At 63.2% G+C, this 21,966-nt stretch overlaps 1 protein-coding gene across 10 annotated transcripts in view; it reads left to right on the top strand.

Moving 5' to 3' along the window:
* PLEC (plectin) overlaps positions 1–21,966 on the top strand; it is a 59,320-nt gene that overhangs the window by 13,118 nt on the left and 24,236 nt on the right. For 2 of the 10 annotated variants that reach the window (XM_061172185.1, XM_061172184.1), the window contains exon 1: positions 10,840–11,586. The exons of 4 other annotated variants lie outside the window; for them this stretch is intronic. In XM_061172185.1, the coding sequence (XP_061028168.1) occupies positions 11,049–11,586 (538 nt within the window). In that variant the 5' untranslated portion in view covers positions 10,840–11,048. Of the gene's footprint in view, positions 1–10,839; positions 11,587–17,059; positions 17,333–21,589; positions 21,819–21,966 lie in introns of those variants that run through there. 4 more of the 10 variants (XM_061172192.1, XM_061172189.1, XM_061172191.1 and 1 more) reach the window with 2 other exon arrangements.

Raw genomic sequence — 21,966 nt, 5'->3', positions numbered from 1 at the left:
TCAAGGTGTTGGCATGGCCGTAGTTTCTGTGAAGGCTCTAGAGAAGACCCTTCCTGCCCCTTCCAGCTTCTGGTGGCTGTTGGTGTTCCTCGGTTTGTGGCTGCACCATTCCAGTCTCTGCCCCATCTTCACATGGCTTCTCCTCTGTTTATCTCTCTTCTGTCTCTTATAAGGACACTTGTCATTAGATTTAGGTCCCACCCAGATAATCCAGGGTGATCTAATCGTGACAGCCTTAACTTAATCACATCTGCAAAGACCCTATTTCCCAATAAGGTCACAGTCATGGGTCCCAGGGATTTAGATGTGAACATATCTTCCAGGGGCCACCGTTCAGTGCTTTCCCCTCAAGCTGCCCTGCAGTGGTTGATTGGTGTTTTATAAAACCTCCACATCTTTTTGTTTTATGCTTGTTTTATTTTTTTTAATTTTTTAAAAAAATATTTATTTAGGATGTGCTGGGTCTTAGTTGTGGCAGGCGGGCTCCTTAGTTGTGGCATGTGGGCTCCTTAGTTGTGGCTCACTGGCTCCTTAGTTGCAGCTTGCCAGCTCTTTGGTTGTAGCTCGAGGGCTCCTTAGTTGCAGCAGGAGGGCTCCTTAGTTGTGGCTCGCCGGCTCCATAGTTGCGGCTTGCCAGCTCCTTAGTTGTGACACTCAGGCTCCTTAGTTGTGGCATGTGAACTCTTAGTTGCGGCATGTGAACTCTTAGTTGTGGCATGCATGTGGGATCTAGTTCCCTGACCAGGGATTGAACCCTAGCCCCCTGCATTGGGAGCATGGAGTCTTAACCACTGCACCACCAGGGAAGTCCCTATGCTTGTTTTAAAAAAATGTGCACAGTATTTTATAGTATAATTTAATTTATTTATAACTTTATAATCTAATATTATGAAGTATTTTAGGCACGTGTAACTTCTTTTTACTTAATGTTACAACAAATACATCTTTCTATGACATTAATTTATAATATAATATTCTTTTATATGGTAATCATATCCAATTTAATCTCTTCCCATGGAACATTAGGTTTAGTTTTGTTTCGTTTTGTGGGTTTTTTTGGTGTTGTAAACTGCTACATAGAAGAGCTTTGTGGCTGGATCATTGTGTGTCTATGGCTATTGTTAGAAATAGAATTTCTAGGTCAAGTAGTATGCAAAATTTAAGCTCTAGCTACACCAGGGTGCCGTGTTTTCACCTGTCAGATTGGTAAAACTCCAGAAACCCAGAATTTCTGGATTGCATTAGTGAACCGGTGTAAACCAGGCCAATGAAAATGTCTGTCAGGTCTAAGAACGCAGTGTGTGTGTGAGAGCCAAGGATGGCAGCCAGCGCCCTGAGGGAGGGCGGATGCAGGGGTGCAGCGGGAGACCTCCCAGGTGTGGGGTCAGATGGTGCAGGCGAGGTGTCACTTTTTTTTTCCTTTTTTAAATTAATGTATTTATTCATTTATTTATTTTTGGCTGCGTTGGGTCTTTGTTGCTGTGATCGGGCTTTCTCTAGTTGGGGCTACTCTTTGTTGCCGTGCAAGAGCTTCTCATTGCAGTGGCTTCTCTCGTTGCGGAGCACGGGCTCTAGGCATGCAGGCTTCAGTAGTTCTGGCACACGGGCATAGTTGCTCCGCGGCACGTGGGATCTTCCCGGATCAAGGCTCAAACCCATGTCCCCTGCATCGGCAGGCAGATTCTTAACCACTGTGCCACCAGGGAAGTCCCGAGGTGTCACTTTTGGTGTTAAAAGGGGGAAAACCAAGGATCATGTTTGTATTTACGTGACTTTCCACATAAAGAAATTTCGGAGGGATAAAGAGGAAGCCAGTCCTGACAGTGATTTCCACACTGTGTGCGGGGTGGAGAGGGGACAATCTGGGAGGAGACTTTTCCCTGTATGGCCCATGTTTGCGTCTGGGGAATATTTTTAAGAAGTTCCTAAGGTGTTTGCTAGGTATTACAGCAGCGCCCGAAAGGGCTCGCTCCCTACACCTGCCCAGCACCCAGTGACAGGGTTTCAAACAGACAACAGAACCTCGCCGATCTGATATAAAATCATGTGAGTGTCTGAAGGAGGCAATTATTAAGAGTCGGTGCGGCGGGGCTTCCCTGGTGGCGCAGTGGTTAAGAATCCGCCTGCCAACGCAGGGAACATGGGTTCGAGCCCTGGTCCGCGAAGATCCCACATGCCATGGAGCAACTAAGCCCGCGCACCACAACTACTGAACCCGTGCGCCTAGAGCCCGTGCTCCGCAACAAGAGAAGCCACCGCAATGAGAAGCCCGCGCACCGCAACCAAGAGCAGCCCCCGCTCGCCGCAACTAGAGAAAGCCCGCGCACAGCAACAAAGACCCAACGCAGCCAAAAAAAAAAAAATTAATTAATTAATTAATTTAAAAAAAAAGAAAGAGTCGGCGCAGGGCTGGCAGGGCTGGCGGGGCTGGCGGGGCCGGCGGTGGGGTTCCGGGGGTGGGTCAGAAGCGCAGTTCTAGCTCGGGGCACAGTGGTCCTGCGAGGTCGGACCTCTGCATTGGGAATGTGAGTCTCCCCATGGGTCTGGTTCTTGCTTTGTGCTTGTTGGGCTTTCTGAACTTAAGTTCTGACTGATTTTTATTTATCTTGTTCCAGAGTAGTTTATATCCTGCACTGTGAATGAAGGTTTTTCCCACCCTCTTTTTCCAACTCGTTATTATTGGCCTATAAGAAATCTCTTGGGTCTTTAGAAGGGTGTTGAAAGCCGGCCACTCTAGTGAGCGCCTTTGTTGGTTCTGGTGGGTGGTCAGTGGCACTGGTTCAGGTGCTGAGGAGGTGCAGACTCTGAACACTTGTCAGTGCTCTGCATCCGGAGCCTAGGTTCTTCCCCCTCACACGCCCTGGGTCAGCCTTGTCCGCGGCTGAGCCTGGAGGCTTGCCCTGGCCGCCGAAAAAGGCGGCGTGGCTTTGGGGGTGTCCCGGCCACCATGCTGAGCCTTTCAGCCCCGCTGCTCCTGCTCCCAGTACGTCCTATGGGGGAGGCCCCTGAGGCGGTGTCACGGTCAGATTTGGAGGGACGTCTGTTCTCATGTTAACGATATACAGCCAGCCCTCCCCATCCATGGTTCTGCAACTGGGGATTTAAGTAATAGATCAAAAGTACTACTGGGGAGGGACTTCCCTGGTGGTCCAGTGGTTAAGATTCCGTGCTCCCAATGTAGGGGACGAGGGTTCGATCCCTGGTCAGGGAACTAGATCCCGCATGCTGCGACTAAGACCTGGTGCAGCCAAGTAAATAAATAAATAAATAATTTTTTAAAAAAGAAGTACTATTGGGGGGGGGATTCCAGAAAGTTCCAAAAAGCAAAACTTGAATTTGCTGTGGGTGCTCAAAGACAGCTATTTACATTTACATTGTTGTGTTTTTAAAAATAAATTTATTTATTTATTTTTGGCTGCGTTGTGTCTTTGTTGCTGCGCGGGCTTTCTCTAGTTGCGGCGAGCGGGCACTATTCTTCGTTGTGGTGCGCAGGTTTCTCATTGCTGTGGCTTCTCTTGTTGCGGAGCACAGGCTCTAGGTGCACGGGCTTCAGTAGTTGTGGCATGCAGGCTCAGTAGTTGTGGCTCATGGGCTTAGTTGCTCCGTGGCATGTGGGATCTTCCTGGACCAGGGCTCGAACCCGTGTCCCCTGCATTGGCAGGTGGATTCACTGCACCACCAGGGAAGTCCCTACATTGTGTTTACAACTATTTACATAGCATTTGCACTGTATTAGGTTATATGCAAATACTATTCCAGTTTTTATAAGGGACTTGAGCATCCGAGGATTTTGGTGTTGGCTGGGGTCCTGGAATCAATCCCCCTCAGATACTGAGGGTGCCTGGACCTCCTTTCCCAGTTTACTGGGTCACTTTGTAAAAATCAGAAATATTGGTGAGTTTTTATCAAATGAGTTATCAGCAGTTTTGAGATCAATATACAGGTTTTCTGCTTTAATCTATTAATGAAGTAAACCTCTTATTAATAGCGTTCCTGGGAAGTACCTCATCCTTGAACTGCAAGCATCCACTGCTTGGTTCCCTGCGTGGACGCCTCTGACCAGGCCTGGGGTGCAGGGGTGCTGAGACAGGCGTCCCTGTGTGAGAGCACTGTCCCCACTGTCCCTGCTGGAGGAAACCACAGAGGGGTCTGTGCAGCAGGACGACACAGGACAGGACAGGATCGGGAGCCTCTCTGTAGCCCTGAGATGGAGCAGGTGTGGCAGCAGGGCTGTGGCCGCTGAGCGCCTGGAGGTGGAAGGCAGCGAGGAGGCCAGGGCTGTCTCCAAGGGGAGGAGGGTGGCGGTGGAGACAGTGGGAAGAGGACAGGTTTGAGAGATATCTGGGGGAGCAGAATGATGGGACCTCCTGATGGATGGAACATGGGGGTGGGACCCAGGATCCCTGCCCGAGGTCTCTGGCGGACACCTGGTAACGGTGCAATTTTTGAACTGGGCTACAGGGAGAGAGAGCTGGATGGGGCCCAAACGGGGACCCTCTATGCCTCCTGGACCATCACCAGGACCCCTGGGGCCCTGGCAGCACCCACCGCAGTGCTGTGGACCTGGCCCTGCGGGGTGGAGCCGCACGGGGTGGCTGGTCTAGCTGAGCTCCCGCCTTCATCACCCAGTGGCTGCCCACGTGGAGGAGCGTTCTCCTCCTGCCCAGCCTGGTAGCTTCCTCAGAGGTCAAGGCCAATGCCAGGCGACGGCTGTGGGGTGAGGCCCGGTGGTGCAGGTGAGATGGCCCCCTGTTCCCACTGCAGGGAACAGGCACAGTCCGTAGCGGGGTCTCACTGGGTGATTATGGGGGACCCTGTGTGGAAGGTGTCTGCCGGCAGGGCCGACAGCTGTCACATGTCACCCCTGCACAGGATCACCTGCCCACCAGTCACTAGTGAGCCCCGCTAGGGCAGGCTGCCCGGGGCTGGGCACAGGCGTGAAGCTGGGGAGCCCTGGTGAGGAACACGGACTGGAAGGCAGACAGGGCCTTGGGAGCAGTGGGGTGGTCTGAACGGCAGGGGGTGTGGCCTGGGGCCACACCTGCCAGCGTCTCAGGAGGCTTGTGAGGTGGGGTGCTTTGTCCCAGACAGAGGGGCTGGGAAGGAGGGGGCCTGGCTGTGGCGTAGGGGCTCAGCTTGGGTTGCAGGGACCACAGGGGTGTAAGCTGCCTCCTGGAATTTGCAGTAAAGCTTTAAGAGCGTTCGGCCTTGCATGAGGCGAGTCCCTGGTGCAGGCGATCTGCCAGGGCCCCAGCTGGGCGTGGGGAAGCTGTGCCGGGTCAGACAGCCTGCTTTCTTGAGGACCCTGGGACTAGATCTCCTGGGCAGCGAGACCGTGAAAGCTGAGGACTGTCGGGAGGGCCAGGGCCGTTGCATCTCACCCACCAGAGCCACGCTGCCCCCATCTCTTGCCCCCAGGCCCTTGCCCGCCGCAGTCCGAGGGGCCTCCCTGGCCCAGGGGAACCCCGCCTACAGCTCTGTATCCAGGCGCCCTCCACGCAGACGTTCTCTGGGGTTGGCCAGACTCCTCTTCTCTTGACCTGGGGCCTTCGTATGTGCGTCCGCCTCCTTTGCTGGCTAGCTGCAGCCTGTCTTTCCATGGCCCCACTTTAGCTGCCCCTTCCTCTGGGAAGAAACCAAGGAATGGGCTCAGTGTGTCCCGTGGACTCTATCCAGGGGCCGTGGCCACAGCCCACTTCCCAGGCCACACCATGTGGCTGCCGTTTGGGGCAGACTGGGCAGGGGCAGGCTGAAGGCCTCTTCACTGGGCCTTCTGGCTGCCACCCCTTCTCTGCGAGCCCTTGTTTGCAAGTGGCTGCAGGTGACTGCAGTGGCCACTCTCGGGTGGGCAGCGTGACTTGACGGGGCAGTTAAGGGCCTGGGACATTCCTTCTCTGTCCCCATGGTTCTGAAAAGTTAGGAAAAGCCACCTAATTGCGCCTGATCCTTGTGTTACCCCATTACTTGCTTTCTGCCCTCATCTTTTCAGTAGCTTAAAATTATAATCTTATAAAATTCAATTATACGCAGTTTTGTTTGTTTTTTTGGCCGTGCCGGGTGGCTTGTGGGATCTTGGTTCCCCAACCAGGGATTGAACCCTGGCCCGCAGCAGTGAAAGCGCTGAGTCCTAATCACTGGACCGCCAGGGAACTCTCAATTATATGCAGTTTTAAAACTAGAACCAGCACTAATTTTGTGTGTGGGTGACTTTTCCTATAGTTTTTAGTTCTGTTTAAGTATCTATCAGTTTCATTTGAGATTTAGTTAGGAAGTACTCTTCAGTTAACAGTTTGAATTTAGGTTCATCTGGACGTGGCTAATAGAAAAGTAATAGGAATTCAGGTGTAAGGAATCACAAAATCCTCTATTAATTTCCCATATTCCTGTTTACCCCAGGTCTGCCGCTGTTTTTTCCTGAGACCTGCCAGTGCCCCGCACTGGCTGAGTCCTGAGAGGGGCAGGGGTGGGGTTGCGAGGGATCCTAGAACATCAGGCCTTGAGCCAGTATAGGGCCGCACCCGCTTCTTTGCTCATCAGCCAGTACCTGTGGGCACCGCCGGCTTCCCAGCTCTGCCATCATCACGCGCTCGCCCCAGTCCTGACCCGACACACGGTGGGCCTGCCTGCAGGAAGAGTGGTCGCCTAAAGGCAGCGGCCTGGCTGGGCAAGGTGTGGGCCCCGCGGGGCCAGGAGGGGCCTTGGGGTGAGGACGGAGGAAGCATCTGGATGCGGTCCTGGCAGGAGACGAAGGCTGTGTCTGTCCCCCACAGCCCAGCACAGAGGACCAGGGTGGGGCGGGAGGGCCCGATCCTGGGGTTTACGTTGAAGCCGCGCGTGCACATGCCCGAGGTGTGGGCAAGGCTTGCGCGCTTGTTTACGGCTTCCTGCGGCACCGTGAGGGGGGCAGAGCTGACCCCACCCCGGCAGTGCCAGCGCCGTCATTCTCCCCAGGGGGCAGGCAGTGACAGTGTCCAGGAGGCTGATCCTGTCAGCAGTCGGGGTGGTGGTGCAAGGAGACTGCTGGGCCGGACAGTTGGTGGCAGGGGGACAGACTGGAAGGCGGAGCCACCAGGACCTGTGGGGCTGACCCGTGGGGGCGAGGACCCTAGGGGGTTGGCCTGAGCTGCTGGGTGGTAGATGGTGGTACATCCGCAGAGCCGGGAAGACAGGAACTTCCCAAGACAAGCCTTGTGGGTATTTGCTGAGTTGGAGAGGCAGAGGCTGAATGTGTCACCTTGGGAGTCAGAGTGTCACAGGACCCGGTGAGGTGACCCAGAGGCGCGTGTGGGTGGAGGAGGGCCCCCAGCTGAGGGGAGAAGGCGGAGGGCATGGAAGGGGGGGGAAGTGAATGGTGGTGATGGAGCCTCCAGCCTCTGCCCCGGTGGGATCTACCTTCCCTCCTCACCCAGGGTGCTGGCTGGGGAGGTCGCCAGGAGGTCCAGACCGGTGGGTGTCTCCTGCAGGGAGTGAGTGGCCATGACTTCGAGGCCAGGAAAGCCACGTGCAGGAGCGGCTAGGAGGGCACTCTGAGGGTGGCCAGCGGCAGAGGCCCGGGGACTGGGGGGTGGGGTGGGCCGTCCAAGCACACCTGGATCCAGCCTGATGGCCTGGCAGTCCGGCTGGAGTTACCGGGGTCAGGTGACCGGGAGCAGGGGTCTGGAAGGGTGGGGGCGGTGTAGACGGGAGCAAGCTCGGGCCGGCCTTGCACTGCGCAACGATTAGTTGAGGCTCCGCCCCGGCTGGCAAGCCCCGCCCCGCGCCTCCCGGCTCCTCCCCCAGGCTGCGGCTCTGGCCTGGGCAGTGCAGTGCGGGGCTGGACTCTGCGTGGCGGCCCGCGCGCCGCCCTCAGCCCTGGCGGAGACATGAACCCCTCGAGAGCCATCCAGCATGAGATCAGCTCCCTCAAAGGTGCGGGCCGGGCTTGGGGACCGAGCCGGGGGGTGGGGAGTGTGGATCAGGCAGTGACCTCTGGCTGGGTGCAGCCCCCACAGGGCAGCGGTCGGGGTCTGCCGCCTTGGGAGCAGCTTTGTGGGTGGGGAGCCGGAGCCGCAGGAGACCCCGTGTCCATGTCCTGCCGGGACTCCACCTGGTGCGAGGTCCGCCCGGAGCTGGCGGGGGTGACTCCAGCCGCAGCCCCGCAGCCCTGCAGCCCTGCAACCCTGCAGCGAGTGTCGGGGGGCGGGGCGGGCTACTGCGGCGGCGGGGGCGGGGCGGAGGTGGGAGGCGGCCTCCGCCACCTCTCGGATCCGCACTTTTCTGTCCTCCCGAACTCTGCCGAATCCCCGCCCCGCTTGTCGGCCTGCCCCCCAGCGTCGAAGGGGACAGGGCAGGGCCTTGGGGATCGATCACTGGCGGGGGAGGCGCCAGGCGGGCTGGCCCCGGGCAAGTCCACACTGCGGTTCTTTGTTCCGGAATGGGGGGGTTCTGGGGGCTGCCCAAGGACCCCGACTGGTTGCCCTGGAGATCCGGAGGGGCCTGGAGTGGGGTGGAGGGGGCCGCCCTGTCTGTCCGCCCCGGTCCTTCCTGTGCTGAATCAGCAACTGCGGCTGCGGTTCCCGCAGCGTGGGGGCAGGGCAGAAAGGGGTGTTCTCTCAGCCCTGGGACCTGGGGGTCGCGGGGGTGGGGGGATGGGGTAGAGGGAGGCGTGCCGAGGCTGGCACCGCGGGCCAGACCGGGACGTCTCGTTCTAGGCTCCTGCCTGCTCCTCCCCTCAACCCCCGAGGGCGGGGCTGGTGGGAGGGAGGGGGATTCCCCTTCGTGCCCCGCCCCCCCCCCCCCCCCCTTTCTTCAGCGTCCCGAACTGCTGCCCTCTCCTGCGGGGATGGCGTGGGTTGTGACGGGGCTGAGGGGCTTGGCCAAAGACCCGTGCAAGTCTGTGTGGAAGGAGGAGAGACCTTAGGTCTGGGGGCCTTGTGTGTGGCTTGGAATCAGTTTGGGAGGGGGCATGCTGTGGGGTCGGTTTGGTAGGAGGCTTGGGGGTTGGGGGGTTAGGTCGGGGAATCAAACCAGGGAAATGTGCGGTGGACGTATGGGGTGGTTAGGAGGGAGAGGAGGTCAGAGTGGGGCTGTGGGGTGGGCAGGGGAGTGCACGGGAGATCGGGGTGGGGCAGGGGGAGCGCAGGAGGTCCGGGGGAGGGCTGAGGGTCAGGCCAGGAGTGGGTCTTCCGTGGGCACAGGGCCGGGCCGGGCCACTGGCCTGAGTGCTGGCCTGAAACCACAGCTGGTGTTGGTTCCCGAAGCCACAGCCGTGGTGCCCGGCAGGGTCCGCAGGCGCCTCTAGGCTGAGGGGGCGTGGCCGTTGCCCACTCCAGCGCCTGCTGGGCGTCCTCCCCGAGCCGGCGCCCCGCCCTCCCCGGCCGGTGTCCCGCGGGGCTGGCCCCCTTCCCGCCGGCGGAGGGAGAGCGGCGCCGCAGAGCTGGCGGGCCGGGCTGTGGGAACAGTTGGCTGTGCCTGCACTTTCCTCTGCCACAACTGTGTGTGTGTGTGTGTGTGTGTGTGTGTGTGTGTGTGTGTGTTGGGAGCCGGCTCTGCACTGCCATGGCAACGGCCTCATAAACCCGCCCCCACGCGCCGCCTGTTGGCCTCCTGCCCGCGGGAGCCTCCCACCTCGGGATCCCCCCCCTTCCGCCCTATTTATAAACAGTTCCCGAGTTAGCAGTGCTGGGAATGGGTGTGTCCGCTTGGGGGAGGGGAGAAAGCGCAGGTCCAGGTGTGAGTGGTGCAGCACCAAGTGGGAGAGCGGGGTATTGGGTGGAATGGGGAGGCGCGCGATGTCCGTGGTTGGAGCCTCAGCTGTGAGGGCTTAGGGGTGACTGCTGGGCGTGGCCGGGCCAGGCTGCAGGGTGTTGGCATGGAGCACACAGCCCCTTCCCCCCCCTGCTGCTGGTCCCCCTTTCACTGGGGCCCCCGACCCTCTTCTAGCCTGGTGCTACTCTCCCCTCATCTGTCCAGCTGACTCAAAGGAGGCACTCAGGCTGCCCAGGGTGGGGTGTCTCCTGGCGGCAGGGGCGCTAGGCCGCGTGTGGCTTTGGGTCCCTGTGGCAGGTGAGAGCTTCTGGCCTCCAACAGCTGGCCTGGGGCGGTGGTGGATGGAGGCCACTCAGAGCCCCTACCCTGTGCCCTGTGGACAGTGCTTGGACTCTGAGCCGACTCCCTGCTCCTGGCCCACCCTTGATCTGGCCTGGCATGGCAAGGGTTAAAGAGGGTGGCTGCTGTCTGGGTCTGACGTTTGGAGGTGGACACTCTGTCCCTTTGCCCGCTTGATGGACAGCAGCCAGTGGTGCCTACAGCCTGTCCATGTGCTGCAGCAGCTGCCCCTGCCATTCCCCTCAGACCTCTGCCCCCCCAAGACCCCAGCTCTCCCCTCAGCCCTTGAGTCCCCACAAGACCTCAGCTCTCCTCCCTTAGACCTAGAGGACCCCCTGCCCAGACGGCCCAGCCCTCCTCTTCAGGCCCTTGTGAATCCCTGAGGCTCTGAGACCACAACCCTGAGTTGGGTCCCCGGCCTGAGGACCCTCCTGCTCTCTCGTCTCCGGCTTCCCTTCTGCCAGCCTTTTAGATTCTGGGTCCACAGCCACTCCCGTCCACCCTCCCGCTAATCTTAGGAACCCTGAAGGAAGTGTTTAGAAACTGATGTAATTTCTGACGTGGAGCCGCGGGCCTGGGAGGGGAGGGGGCCTGCCTTGGGGATGGCCGCTGCTGCGAGGTGCCCCCCACTCTGCGAGGGGCCCTGTTAGCTGAGGGTGGGAGGGGCCGCCCTTGCCGCTGAGTCAGAGGGGGCCGGCCTGGGCGTCCTGAAGGGCGGGCAGGCGGGAGGCTCGCGCAAGCGGTGGGCAGGCCGCAGTGTCGGCAGGAATCGCACGGAGCCAGAGAGCCAGGCGCCGCGAGCCACAAGCCCGGAGCCCGCGCCCTCGAGCTCAGCGCCACGGCCTGCCTGCCCCTCGGCCCCGGTTGCACCTTGTGCCGAGGGCGTCTCCTGGACCTCCTCCCTGTGCCCCGCCCGCCGCCCTCGACTCGCCAGCGCCCTCGACTCACCGGCTCCGGCAGCCATGGTGGCCGGCATGCTCATGCCGCTGGACCAGCTGCGTACCATTTACGAGGTGCTCTTCCGCGAGGGTGTGATGGTGGCCAAGAAGGACCGGCGGCCCCGCAGCCTGCATCCCCACGTGCCCGGTGTCACCAACCTTCAGGTCACGCGCGCCATGGCCTCCCTGCGGGCGCGGGGCCTGGTGCGGGAGACCTTCGCCTGGCGCCACTTTTACTGGTACCTCACCAACGAGGGCATTGCCCACCTGCGCCAGTACCTGCACCTGCCGCCGGAGATCGTGCCCGCCTCTTTGCAGCGGGTGCGCCGCCCTGTCGCCATGGTGATGCCTGCCCGCCGCACCCCCCACGTGCAGGCCGTGCAGGGTCCCCTGGGCTGCCCGCCCAAGCGGGGGCCGCTGCCAGCCGAGGACCCTACCCGTGAGGAGCGGTGGGTCTACCGCCGGAAGGAGCCTGAGGAGGGGGCACCTGAGCCCCCTGTGGTGCCCGCCACCACCCCAGGGACCCTGGCGAGGCCTGGCCCGGAGCCTGCCCCAGCCGCAGGTAGCTGTGTCCTGGCCCCAGGGTGGGGGATGGGAGGGGGTGCTGGGGCCTGGGCCTGGTGGGCTGGGGTGGGCAGCGAGTGTGCAAAAGCTTTGCTCCCGCCAGCAGGTGGCGCCGTTTCTGCCTGCGCGCTCTGGTCAGTGGACCCACAGGGCTCCTCCTCCTGGCTTGAGGACCTTGGGGTGGGTAGGCCAAGGAGGAGCCGGTAGGTTACTGCCAGCCCATCCCCAGGCACACCCCGGAGCTAGGGGTGGGGCTTGTGGTTCTTGGACTGGCAGGACCAGCTGTTAACACAGCCCTGGCCGGCACCCTCGGCCCTCTCCCCAGCTTGCCCTTGTCCTGGGCCCTGCTCGCCTCCCCCCCCACCCTGGCGACTTGTCTGCCCTGAGGCCCTCTCTGCAGGAGGTGGGGGCATGCAGAGGAGGTGCTGGGATGGGACAGCGGTGTAGCTTCTCTCCAACAGTGTGGGTGACTACCTGACCTTTCTGAGCCTTGAGTTTGTCCAGTGGGGGTGACAGCTGCCCCCGTGGTTGTGTGGCACAGATGTGATATTGTGACTGGCTGCTTGGTCGGCTTGGGGTTGGTGATGGCCTAGCGGGCAGCCCTGGGTTGGGGCGAGAAGAGCAGACCCTAGGTAGGAACATCTGCCGCTGGTCCTGAGGCCAAGGCGTGGCGGGTGCAGGGCCCAGCCCGGGGTCTAGGCAGATCCTTCCCAGCGGGACCCAGGTCTCAGAGGATGGAGCAGGTCCTCTTGTCCCAGAGGTGGCCAGCAAGCCCTTGCTGTGTCCCTGCTCTGTGGCATCCCTCTGTCCCTAAGCACCTGTGCTGCAGGACCCAGGTGGGCAGAGGGTCCCGTGCAGCTCGAGGCTCACACATGCGCTTCTGTAGCTCATCGGCCTTGGCGTTGAGGTGGGGCAGCCCGCACCTGCTTCCGTCTCTGTGTCTCACTACCTGAGGAGGAACTTGGTTTCTGAGGGGTGGACAGGGGGCCTGGGGTGAGGCTAGCAGACTGGGTAGGAGTTTGCCAGGTAAATGACTGTGGTCTGGGGACCCAGGCGCAGGCCCAGGTGCTGAGCGGAAGCGCCGGTCCTGGCCTGGTCTGGGTTGGACCCGCTAACTCGGGCCTAGGGGTGGGAGCCCATCTGGGAGGATCAGTGAGGCTGTGGGCAGAGGGGCAGCCTCGGGCTCACCACACGGCCTCTCCGGCTCCTGTCAATGGGGCGACAGTGACACCCACAAAGAGGCAGTAGTGCTTCGCTGGGCGCTTGGTCAGCTGTGACCAAGCACCCGGTGGCCGGCTCTCGGCCTGGGCCTTCTCCCCCAACCTTCGCCTCGCTGCTGCCCCTACCCTGCTCAGTGGCTGGTGGACAAGCCTTCTCCCCCTTCTTGGGTCGGGGGTGTGGTGAGCGCAAGCCCTTCCCTCCCCTTCGCTCCTTCCTTCCCTGTCTGTGGCCTGGCTGGGCTGGGCAGGGTGGCTGGGCGGGCAGTTGGCCGTGGGCCAGGAAGGGGGGCTGGGTGTGGCTGCAGTGGGCAGAGTGGGGGTGGGGGGGTGGGGGGACCCCCCAGCCCTGACGGAGGTGACTCAGTCTTCCCTTCCGGGCCGCAGTCGCCAGTGGCAGCTCAGAGTTTCCAACAGGAAATGAGTTCCAGCTCCAGGCTGAGTCAGGGCCGGCGGGTGTGGGCGCCCCTTCCCCTTGGTCCCTCAGGCCTAGCACGGGATCTGAGTGCCACTCTGGGTACAGGAGGACGCCTAGGGCGCCTTGGTGCTGGGTGTGGCACGGGGCTGCCTTCTGGTCTGCAGGGGTTCTGATGCGCCACACTCCCGCTAGGAAGGTTCTGATGACGTTTAGAACCATCGACTTCCCAGAGTTTTAAAAACTATCAAGTGATGAGCCACACAGCCGCCTTCCTTCCTCACAGCCTCGCCCTCCAGTCAGCTTGCAGAAGGACCAGGTCAACAGCCCATGGGGCCAGCCGCCCTGCTCACCAGAGTGGCCTTGGTCAGGTGGGCTGCCTGTGCACGTCCAGCCCCGGCTGGGGAGTGACGGACGCTGCAGGGCAGTCAGCTGTGCCTGCCGCGCCACGGTCCCCACCGTGAGGCCACCCGCCCAGCCGTGCCCTGCTGGTCTGCTCATCCGAGTGGAAAGGTGTCCACTCGCTTGTTCAGCCACTTACCAGCCAGACCCAGGCCGAGTCCCGGGCCGGGAGCCCCCAGCGGCTGGGGATGGGCTGGATGAAGAGCTAGCAGGGAGGGCCCCTGTGTGGAGTTGCCCTGAGCTGAGCCCTGGCTGATGAGGACCACGCTTGGCCAAGAGCCGCCTGGCGGAAGGAGGGACAGAGGGAGGCCAGGTGGCGGGAGGGCGAGGAATTTGGGGTTACTTTGTGTGATAGAAAACTCGTGGAATGGGTTTTTATATATGAATTTGGTTTATGTTTCAAGTGATAATGCTCGGCGTGGCTTAAAATTCAGAGTGAACTGAAACTTCTGTAGAGAACAGGTACCATCTGAACGCCCTCAGCACCTGTGCTCCAACAGCGTCTTACACAGCAGACGCAGGTGGCCTTCGGGGTCTTGCTTCTTCTGACCCCGCTGTGCACCTGGCTTTCCCACGCGGCTTGTCCCCCACGCAGGGGACACAGAGTCAGCGCCCAGAGCTGCCGTGCTCCTTTTCACGGCGCGTGGCGCCCCAGCCAGCCCTCCATGAGTCTCCAGCTTTGTGTCTGGGCTGTCTTCGGAGAAATCTGCAGAACTCTGGCAGATTTTCTAAGCAGGGTACGGCAGGATTAGATTTGTCTTTTACTGGGTCCTGCAGTGGCTGGGCAGGCCAGCGCCCGGGGAGGAGCACAGAGGCTGGGACTCGGGGAAGAGATGTCACCTTTGTCAGGGCTGGAGGCTGCGGTGGCTGCGCCTGAGCTGGTCATGGGGGATATGGCGGGGAGGGGTCCAGGAGGGGCCGGGGAGGTGCAGGCTGGTGGGGCCTGTGCAGCCAGGGGGAGGCTGCGGGGTGGGCCGGGCAGGCACAGGAGGGAGACCGGTGGCCCCTCCGGCCCCGCCTGAGGGCTCAGGGATTGCAGGCAGGCTGGTCCGACCTGTTGATCCGCTGGGCTTCAGCTCTCCTGGGCCTGCTGACTAAGGGGTGGCCGTGAGGAGGAGCCACGGCTCCCAGGGCTGGGTGGGGAGGCCAGGGCTCCAGCGAGCCTGCCCTCCGCCTCCCATCCTTTCCCTCCTTCCTGCCTTCCCTTCCTTTCCTGTCTGCCGGCTCTTGGAGCGGCCTGGCCCGTGGTGGCAGCCATGGACAGGTACAGCATGGACGAGCTGATTCAGCTGGGCCAAGGTAGGGCAGGGCTGGGCGGCGGCTGCAGGCCTCTCCCCTCCAGCCTGGGGCTTGGGCCCTGGAGGGGCCGGATTCGGGACTCGGGACTCGGGACTCGGGGATGAGCACGGCTCCCTCTCAGAGGTGCCCGGGTGTGTGTGGTGTGGGATGGAGGCTCTGGGAGCTGCAGGTCCTGCCCCAGGTCCCTGGGGGGGCGGGGGGTGCTGCCCGCCACCCTCGAGGGAGGGACACCCTTGCCTCTGGGAGCTGGTTCTCCCCTGGCCGTTGACTCCTCAGAGGAGCTCGGTCCCAGTCCCAGCCTCCAGAGCTGGCCACTGCAGGCCAGTGTCCTTCAGAAGTGAGTTTCTGAAGCACGGGGTTGATGGGCAGGAGGCTTGGGTGGCCTGGCCCTCCACCCCTTCACCCCTCCGGCCCTCTTCTCGTTGCCCCTGGCCTCCCCACGTGGACCAGGGGGCCCCTACCCCGGCGGCCAGAGGCCAAGTGTGGTTGGCTGTGCTTTGCTGCAGGCTGACCACGCACTCCAGGCAGACCGCCGGGGCTGACATCACAGCCTTGTGTGACCGAGGGTGAGCCCCTCACCCTTTCTGTGCCTCGGTTTCCTCATCTGTACGATGCAGTAATACACGGGGCTTACTCCGTAGCTTTCTCTGAGGATTGGAATAGAATGGTGCTGGACACAGGGGAAGCGCTACAAAATGGGGTACAAACCCCAGTGCTCTGTCTGCTCGGGCCTGAGGGGTCCAGGCTGCTGGGAGGAGAGGGGAAGGACCGTGACCCCCACGTCCTGTTTCCTGAGCGCACTGAGGCCTGGGTCAGTCCAGGATGTGATGTGGGCCGGTACCTCGGCCCCAAGCGTTCTGCAGACCCGCCGCTGCTGGGGTCTGGGTGGGGTCAGCGTAGACACTGGGACTGTCCTGGGGTGGGGAGGCACGGCCCGAGCTGGGGGGGCGGGCGCTCACGTGGCCCAGCCTGATTTGGCCTGAGATGTCACCTTGGGGAGGCCGTCCCGTCCCTCTGGGCCAGGTGTTGCGTCCTGTGACTTGTGCAGGGGGGTGGGGGGAGCCCTTGCCTGTGTGGCCTTTCCGAGTGCTCCCCCACTGCTGTCCCTACCCCACGAGGCAGGCAGGGCGGGGCTGTGCCCCATTCAAGGGGTACGTGAGCCCCTGAGGCCCACGTGCCAGTGCTCGGCCTGTTCCAGGAGGCTTCTTATTGTTAGAATCCCCCGTGGGAGCCTGGGGGGAGCGTCGGGTGGCGCCGCCCAGTCAGCCTGGGCTCCAGCGAGGCTCTGGGCCCAGGTGCCCTCGCTCTGCACGTCATGTTCTAAGTCTGGACACATGACGGGCCTCGCTGGCCCTCCTTGGATATTTATATCCCCCCGGGCCCCCTGCCCACCCCTCCCCTCCCCCACGGACACAGGCACTGCTGCTGTCAGCGGCACCACCGCCACTGCCGGGCTCACTGCTGCCTCCGAGGGGCCTGTGACCCTCCCCACACCCCGCACCCACTCCCTGTCGGATCCGTGGGCTCCCGCCACTGTCCCCAATGAAGATTGTGCCGGGTAGGTGGGGCAGCCTTTGAAAGCCCGGCTGGGGCCGTGGGTGGGAGGCTCTGTCCTTACCTCTGTGCACAGTCTGCTCTCCAGGCCGGCACCTGGGCCCCTCCCCCACGCCCTGTCTGTTGCCCTGTGGGGGGGTAGGGGCGTCGGGGCTCTGGCCGCTTGTCTTTGAGGGTGGTTGGGTCAGCTGCCAGCCTGGGAGGCCAGCGAGGGCTGGGGCGCTGGCAGCTGCCACCAGAGGGTACCCTCGGAGGCAGAGTGGGGTGCTCGGGCACCACGGTCGCCCTCCCGGTGGGGGTGGGGGCAGGACTGTGCTGAGGCCGCGCAGGGCCCAGGCGGGGGTGGGGGGGGGGAGGGCTGCCGCTCGGCCTGGCTTCCCCGGAGGCCCCTCCTCCTGGCGGGTGTGGCCGAGGGTGGGCAGGGGTTAAGGCTCCCGCTAACCTTGAGTGTGACTACGTGATAGCTGCGCTGGGACAGCTGAGCCGGCGCCGCCGTGGGAGGGTGGGGAGCGCGGAAGGCCGGGAGGGGGAGGGAGGGGGGCTGGCGGCAGCACAGTTGGTGCAGCAGCAGCGCTGGGGCTGGTCTCTGGGCGCCAGGCGGACGGCGGTAGGGCGGTCCTGCAGGGGGCGGTCCCTGGTCCCGGGGCACCCCCCACCGTCCTCTCCGCTCGGGGAAGAGAGGGGGCTGCCCGGCCTCGAGCAGCCCTTCCGAAGGGCGATTCCGCCTGCTCTGCTCTCCAGAGCCATGGAGCCCTCGGGCAGCCTGTTCCCTTCCCTGGTGGTCGTGGGCCACGTTGTCACCCTGGCCGCTGTGTGGCACTGGCACAGGGGGCGCCGGCGGGTGCAGGATGAGCAAGGTAAGGCCGCTGGTGGCTACTGCCCGGGCTGCAGTCACCAGCTGCCACCCCGTCAGGGGGCTGAGGGCGGGGCAGGCAAGGGGCCGCCTCCCTCCCGCCCCTGCGTTTCCCTACGCCCTCCCCTTCCGCCCCGGGGGAAGCAGCACTGGCACGTGGTCAGAAGCGGTGTTGCCCCCGCCTCCTACCCTGCTTCTCTGGGCAGGGCCGGGGCTCTGTGGCTTCATTAGCCTGGAGCCCCCTACTGGGCGAGGGGGCTCTGGACAGGTGGGGAGTGGGCGGCAGGGGCAGTGCAGGAGCGTTCAGTCCGGAAGGGAGGTCCCTCCCTAGCAGTCAGGGACAGGGTGAGCACAGGTGACTGTCAGCACAGAAACTGCAGCTGGCAGGTGCAGGCCGGGTGTCCTGGGGCAGGTCTTGGGAGAGCTCCCGCCCAGGACTGAGGTGGGGTTGGGCCTGGGCAGAGCCTCCCTGCCCCTGCACGGAGGTGAGGCAGGTGCCTGAGCGCCCTTGGCCAGGGCCTAGGAACGCCTGGGACCGGCAGCCTGGCTGTGCTCTGCCCTCCCCCTGCTCCAGGTCACCCGCTCTGGGCTGTAGCCCTTGGCAGCAGCTGCGTGCAGCCCAGGAGGGTGGGGCCTCCACTCAAGTGAATGAGCTGGGGGGGCGGGGGCATGGGGACTGGGGTTCTGGCCAGAGGGACTGCCCCAGCGGGGACCTGCCGGTCTGCCCTGGGCATAGCCTGGAGTGTGGAGGCTTGCCTTCAGTAGGGGTGGCCAGGGCTGGCCCCTGGCAGGGGTGCTGGGCCCGCTGGGCCCTAGGTCTGAGTCCGGATGGGGCTTCTAGGCGTGGCTCTGGGGGCTGGGGAGCAGCTGGTGACTCAGCTGCAGGGACGGTCAGTAAAACAAACGCTCGGGCCAGGACTTCCTTGCTGTGGTTTGGCCCCCCTCAGCCTGCTTCTGTGCGCCGTCCCCACGTGGGGAAGGGGCTCCCCTCCGGCCGCTGTCCTGGCCGCTCCCAGTCCCTGCTGCCCTCGGTGCCCCTCGAGGCTTCGGTGCTCCTGCTGTGTTCTCAGCTGTTCTCAGCCCCCTGCTCCTCGCACTGCCCCCAGCCTCTCCCTCGAATCCTGCAGGGAGCAGGAACGGTTATCTTAGGGAGTTCCCAGGCCTCTTTGTCCTCGAGGGCAGCCTCCCCCTGCCCCCAGTCCCCCAGGCCCAGCCGGGTCCTCTCTCTCCACGTAGGGGCGCGGCTTCCAGGCTCACATTGGGCGGGGCGCCCGCCAGGGGCAGATTCTCAGCGTCTGGCCCGCCGCCGCGGCGGGGGAGGGTGTGGAGAGAAGAGCTGGCGGCCCGGCCTCACGGGTGGGCTGGGAAGCAGACGCTGCACTGTCCTGTTTGCTGTCCCCAGGGCGCCCAAGCTCATGGCTGCGCCCGGCACACTGGGGGCGGGAGTCGCTCTTGCCGCGCAGGAGGAGGTTGTGCTGGAACGGCCGTGCTGGCTGGATGGGGGCTGCGAGCAGGGGTTCCGCAGGGGCTACCTCTACGGGCAGCTGTGCTGCGTAGGTGGGTGCGTGCGGCTGGAGGGTGGTGGTGCAGGGGGGGCACCTGCCTCTGTCTCCTTGTCATCTCCGCTGGGTGCTGCCCAGCCCAAGTGCAGCCCCACCCGCAGGCTCAGTTCCGGAAACACCTGGGGAGGAAGGCGGAGTGAGGTCCCCTCTGCCCCTTTGTTCCCTCTGGAGAAGGGGGAGGGGGAGGTGGGCGGGGCGGCTTGGGCCTGGGCCTCGGCTTCTGGGCACCAGGCAGTTGGCAGTCGGGCGCGTGAGGGGAGAGGGAGGAGCTGGGGGCGGGGCTGCAGGCCCTCTGCCTCCCGCCTCTCCTAGGCCGAGGTACCCTTCTCCGTCTGCAAGCTTCCTGTCCCAGGAACGGCTTCGCTAGTCGTGGGGGCTTCCAGCCTTAGTTTCCATATCTGTAGAAGGGGGCATCGATACTCTTCAGAGGCCATGGGCAGCTCTAGGGGACGCTGGGCTGGTGGACAGGACAGGGGTCAGGCAGATGTGCAGGCGCACCAGTGCTGGGGAATGTCCTGGGGAGGGCCGGCTGAGATGTGCTGCAGCCTGGCCTGTGGGGAGTCAGGAGGGGCAGGGCCGGCCTGGGAGGGGTTGTCTCTGGGTTTGAGGGCCCGAATAGGATGGACAGGGGAGGGAGCATCTACAGCTAGGGGCGAGGGGCTAGCAGGCAGGGCTGGAGGGAGGGGCTGTGGAGGGGGGAGAGGACAAGCTCTGAGACCCTGGGGGGAGCTCAGAGGCAGGAGGGCGTCCAGGGGGGCCGGGCGCTGGAGCCAGGCTTGGGAGGAGGAGGTGGAACCCCATCCCAGATGGTGAGACAGCATCCTTGGAGGCCTCTTGGTGGCAGAGAGAAATCTGGAGAAGGAGCTGGGGCTGGGGCCTGGGCTGGGGGCTCACCAAGTCCTGTGGGTCCTGCTCGTCCTGGATTCCCTGCTCCAGCTCCTGACTCATTCCCAGGGGTCTCGTGTGTGTGCCCCTCCCCAGAATGACACCCCTACCCCTGCAGGCAGAGACCCCACCTCCCTGTTACTGCTGAACTAGCCCCGAGCCTGCATACAGCAGGTGCTCAGTACAGGCTTTTTGAAGTTGGGCTAGGACAAGCGGCTCTCTGAAGAAGGCGTTTCTGCAGGATCCAAACCTGGGGAGGGGCAGTGGGTGTGAGACGTTCTCGGTGACCCTGTCCTGGGAGCGCTGGCCAGCGTGGGGTCAGATTTGGGATTCTGGAGCGCCTCTGGAGGGTGAAGAGCTGACGTCCGAGCAGCCTCTCCAGGCCCTGCACAGAAGGCTGCGGGGCGTGTAGAGCAGATTCAGAGTCTGGGCTTGGGGCCTGAGGGGCCTCTCCAAGGTGGGGAGGGATGTGACATTCGGCAGAGCCCGGGAAGTCTGGCTGTGCCCCTAGGGCTGGGGGTGGGGTGTAAGCAGCTCCACCTGGCTTGGGCACCCCCTACCCCATGGGGTTTGGGCGCCCTCCCGTGGTTACAGAAGGGCAAGCGGGGACGGGGTGGGGTGAGCTTTCCCTGGAGCCGAGGCTGGAGGTGCTGTGGGCATGGGGGGGGCAGCGCTGACAGCTGGATCACATCACATCTGACTGGAAAATTCTGTGGTCGGGGCGGTGCATTCTTTCTTGCGGTGGTCGGGCAGCCTGGGCAGTCCCCACGCTTCCAGGGGCAGCTGTGTGCGAGACCAGAGGAAGCAGGCTCAGGTGGCACCCCCGTGCCCTTTGTCCTCCCACCTTTACAGCCCAAATAGCTGCTATCTGTGCGCCCTGCCCAACTGCAAACTGCCCCCCACCCGTCCTGCCCCCACTGCCCCCAGGTGCGGCTTCCTTTCCTGTGAGTCACCGTGCCGGGGGGGGGGGGGGGGGGGGGGGTGTGTTCCCTCCCTGACTCACTGGCTGCCGCCCCGTGCTCCCCTCTGGCCCCAGGCCCCCCCTCCCCCCCCCCCCAACCGTGGGGCAGAGTTCCTGTGGCTCAGGGCTGGGCAGTCCTGCCCGGTGAGTCAGCGCTCGGCTATGTGCCCCCTCCCGCCCTGCTGTGTGCTCTGCCTTCAGATGGGGCACTGCTCCAGGACGTGCCTGGTGGGCAGCTCGGGAAGGGCCCACCTGGCACTGGACCATAGTGGCCCTGGAGCCAGGGGCACAGTGGAGCCTGGCTCCCACCCCACAGAGAGCATGTAGGTCTATGAGAAGGGATGATTTAGGGGGGCTGCAAGGAAAGCACGGGCACTTGGCCCCCCCAAGCCAGGTGTCACTCAGGTTGGGGGTCCCTCCTTAGAGCCCCTCCAGCAGGTAGTGTGGGCAGGCATGGGGGTAGCCCTGGGCTCGGCAGCCCTGAGACGGTGCTTGCCCAAGAGGTGTGACCCGTGGGCTCCCAGGGCCCAGCCACACTCAGGTACCCTCCCTGTGGGAGGCCCTCCTTTGGAGTGGCCATGAGGAAGGCGTGTGGTTCCCTATGATCCCGGCAAGGTGCCAGGTCCCCTTGTACCCCCCGGGTCCCGCCAGGGGCTGCAGTGGGCAGGGTGGGTGAGGAAACCCCTGGGTTTCCTGTTTCTGTCGGGCTGTGGGTGTGGCCATGGGGGACGGGCCGCCTTCCTCCTTCCCGCAGGGACACTCCCTCTCTGGGGGGTGTGCAGGGCGGGGTGGGGCTCCGGGGGCGGGGACAGCAGCTGGGGAGTACTGCGGGCAGGGAGTGGCCCCACGACTGGGCTCTGAGCTGAGCTGAGCTGAGCCACTGAGCGAGGACCTTCGCCGCTGTGTGCCGCGCCTGAGCACAGCACCTGGGGACTGAGGGACAGAGCGCCGAAGGGGTGGGCGCGGCATCATGTCTCAGAACCAGCTCCGAGTGCCCGAGCCCAAGGGCCTGGGTCACGAGAGAACCAGCTCGGAGGACAACCTCTACCTGGCTGTGCTCAGGGCTTCAGAGGGCAAGAAAGGTAGCGGGCACTCCTCGCTCGGCAGGGCAGGCGTGGGGCAGGAAGGGCCCAGTTCCTGCCGTGGGAAACGTGGCACTGGGTGGGGTGGGGCCTAGACTCTGAGGGTCTGAATTTGGGGGACAGACTCTGAGACAGGTGGCTGGCGCCA

Source organism: Eubalaena glacialis, chromosome 17, assembly GCF_028564815.1.
Source record: "Eubalaena glacialis isolate mEubGla1 chromosome 17, mEubGla1.1.hap2.+ XY, whole genome shotgun sequence".
NCBI lineage: Eukaryota > Metazoa > Chordata > Mammalia > Artiodactyla > Balaenidae > Eubalaena > Eubalaena glacialis.
The sequence above is the reverse complement of the archived record's forward strand: the minus strand, read 5'-3'. Positions and strand labels throughout refer to the sequence as shown.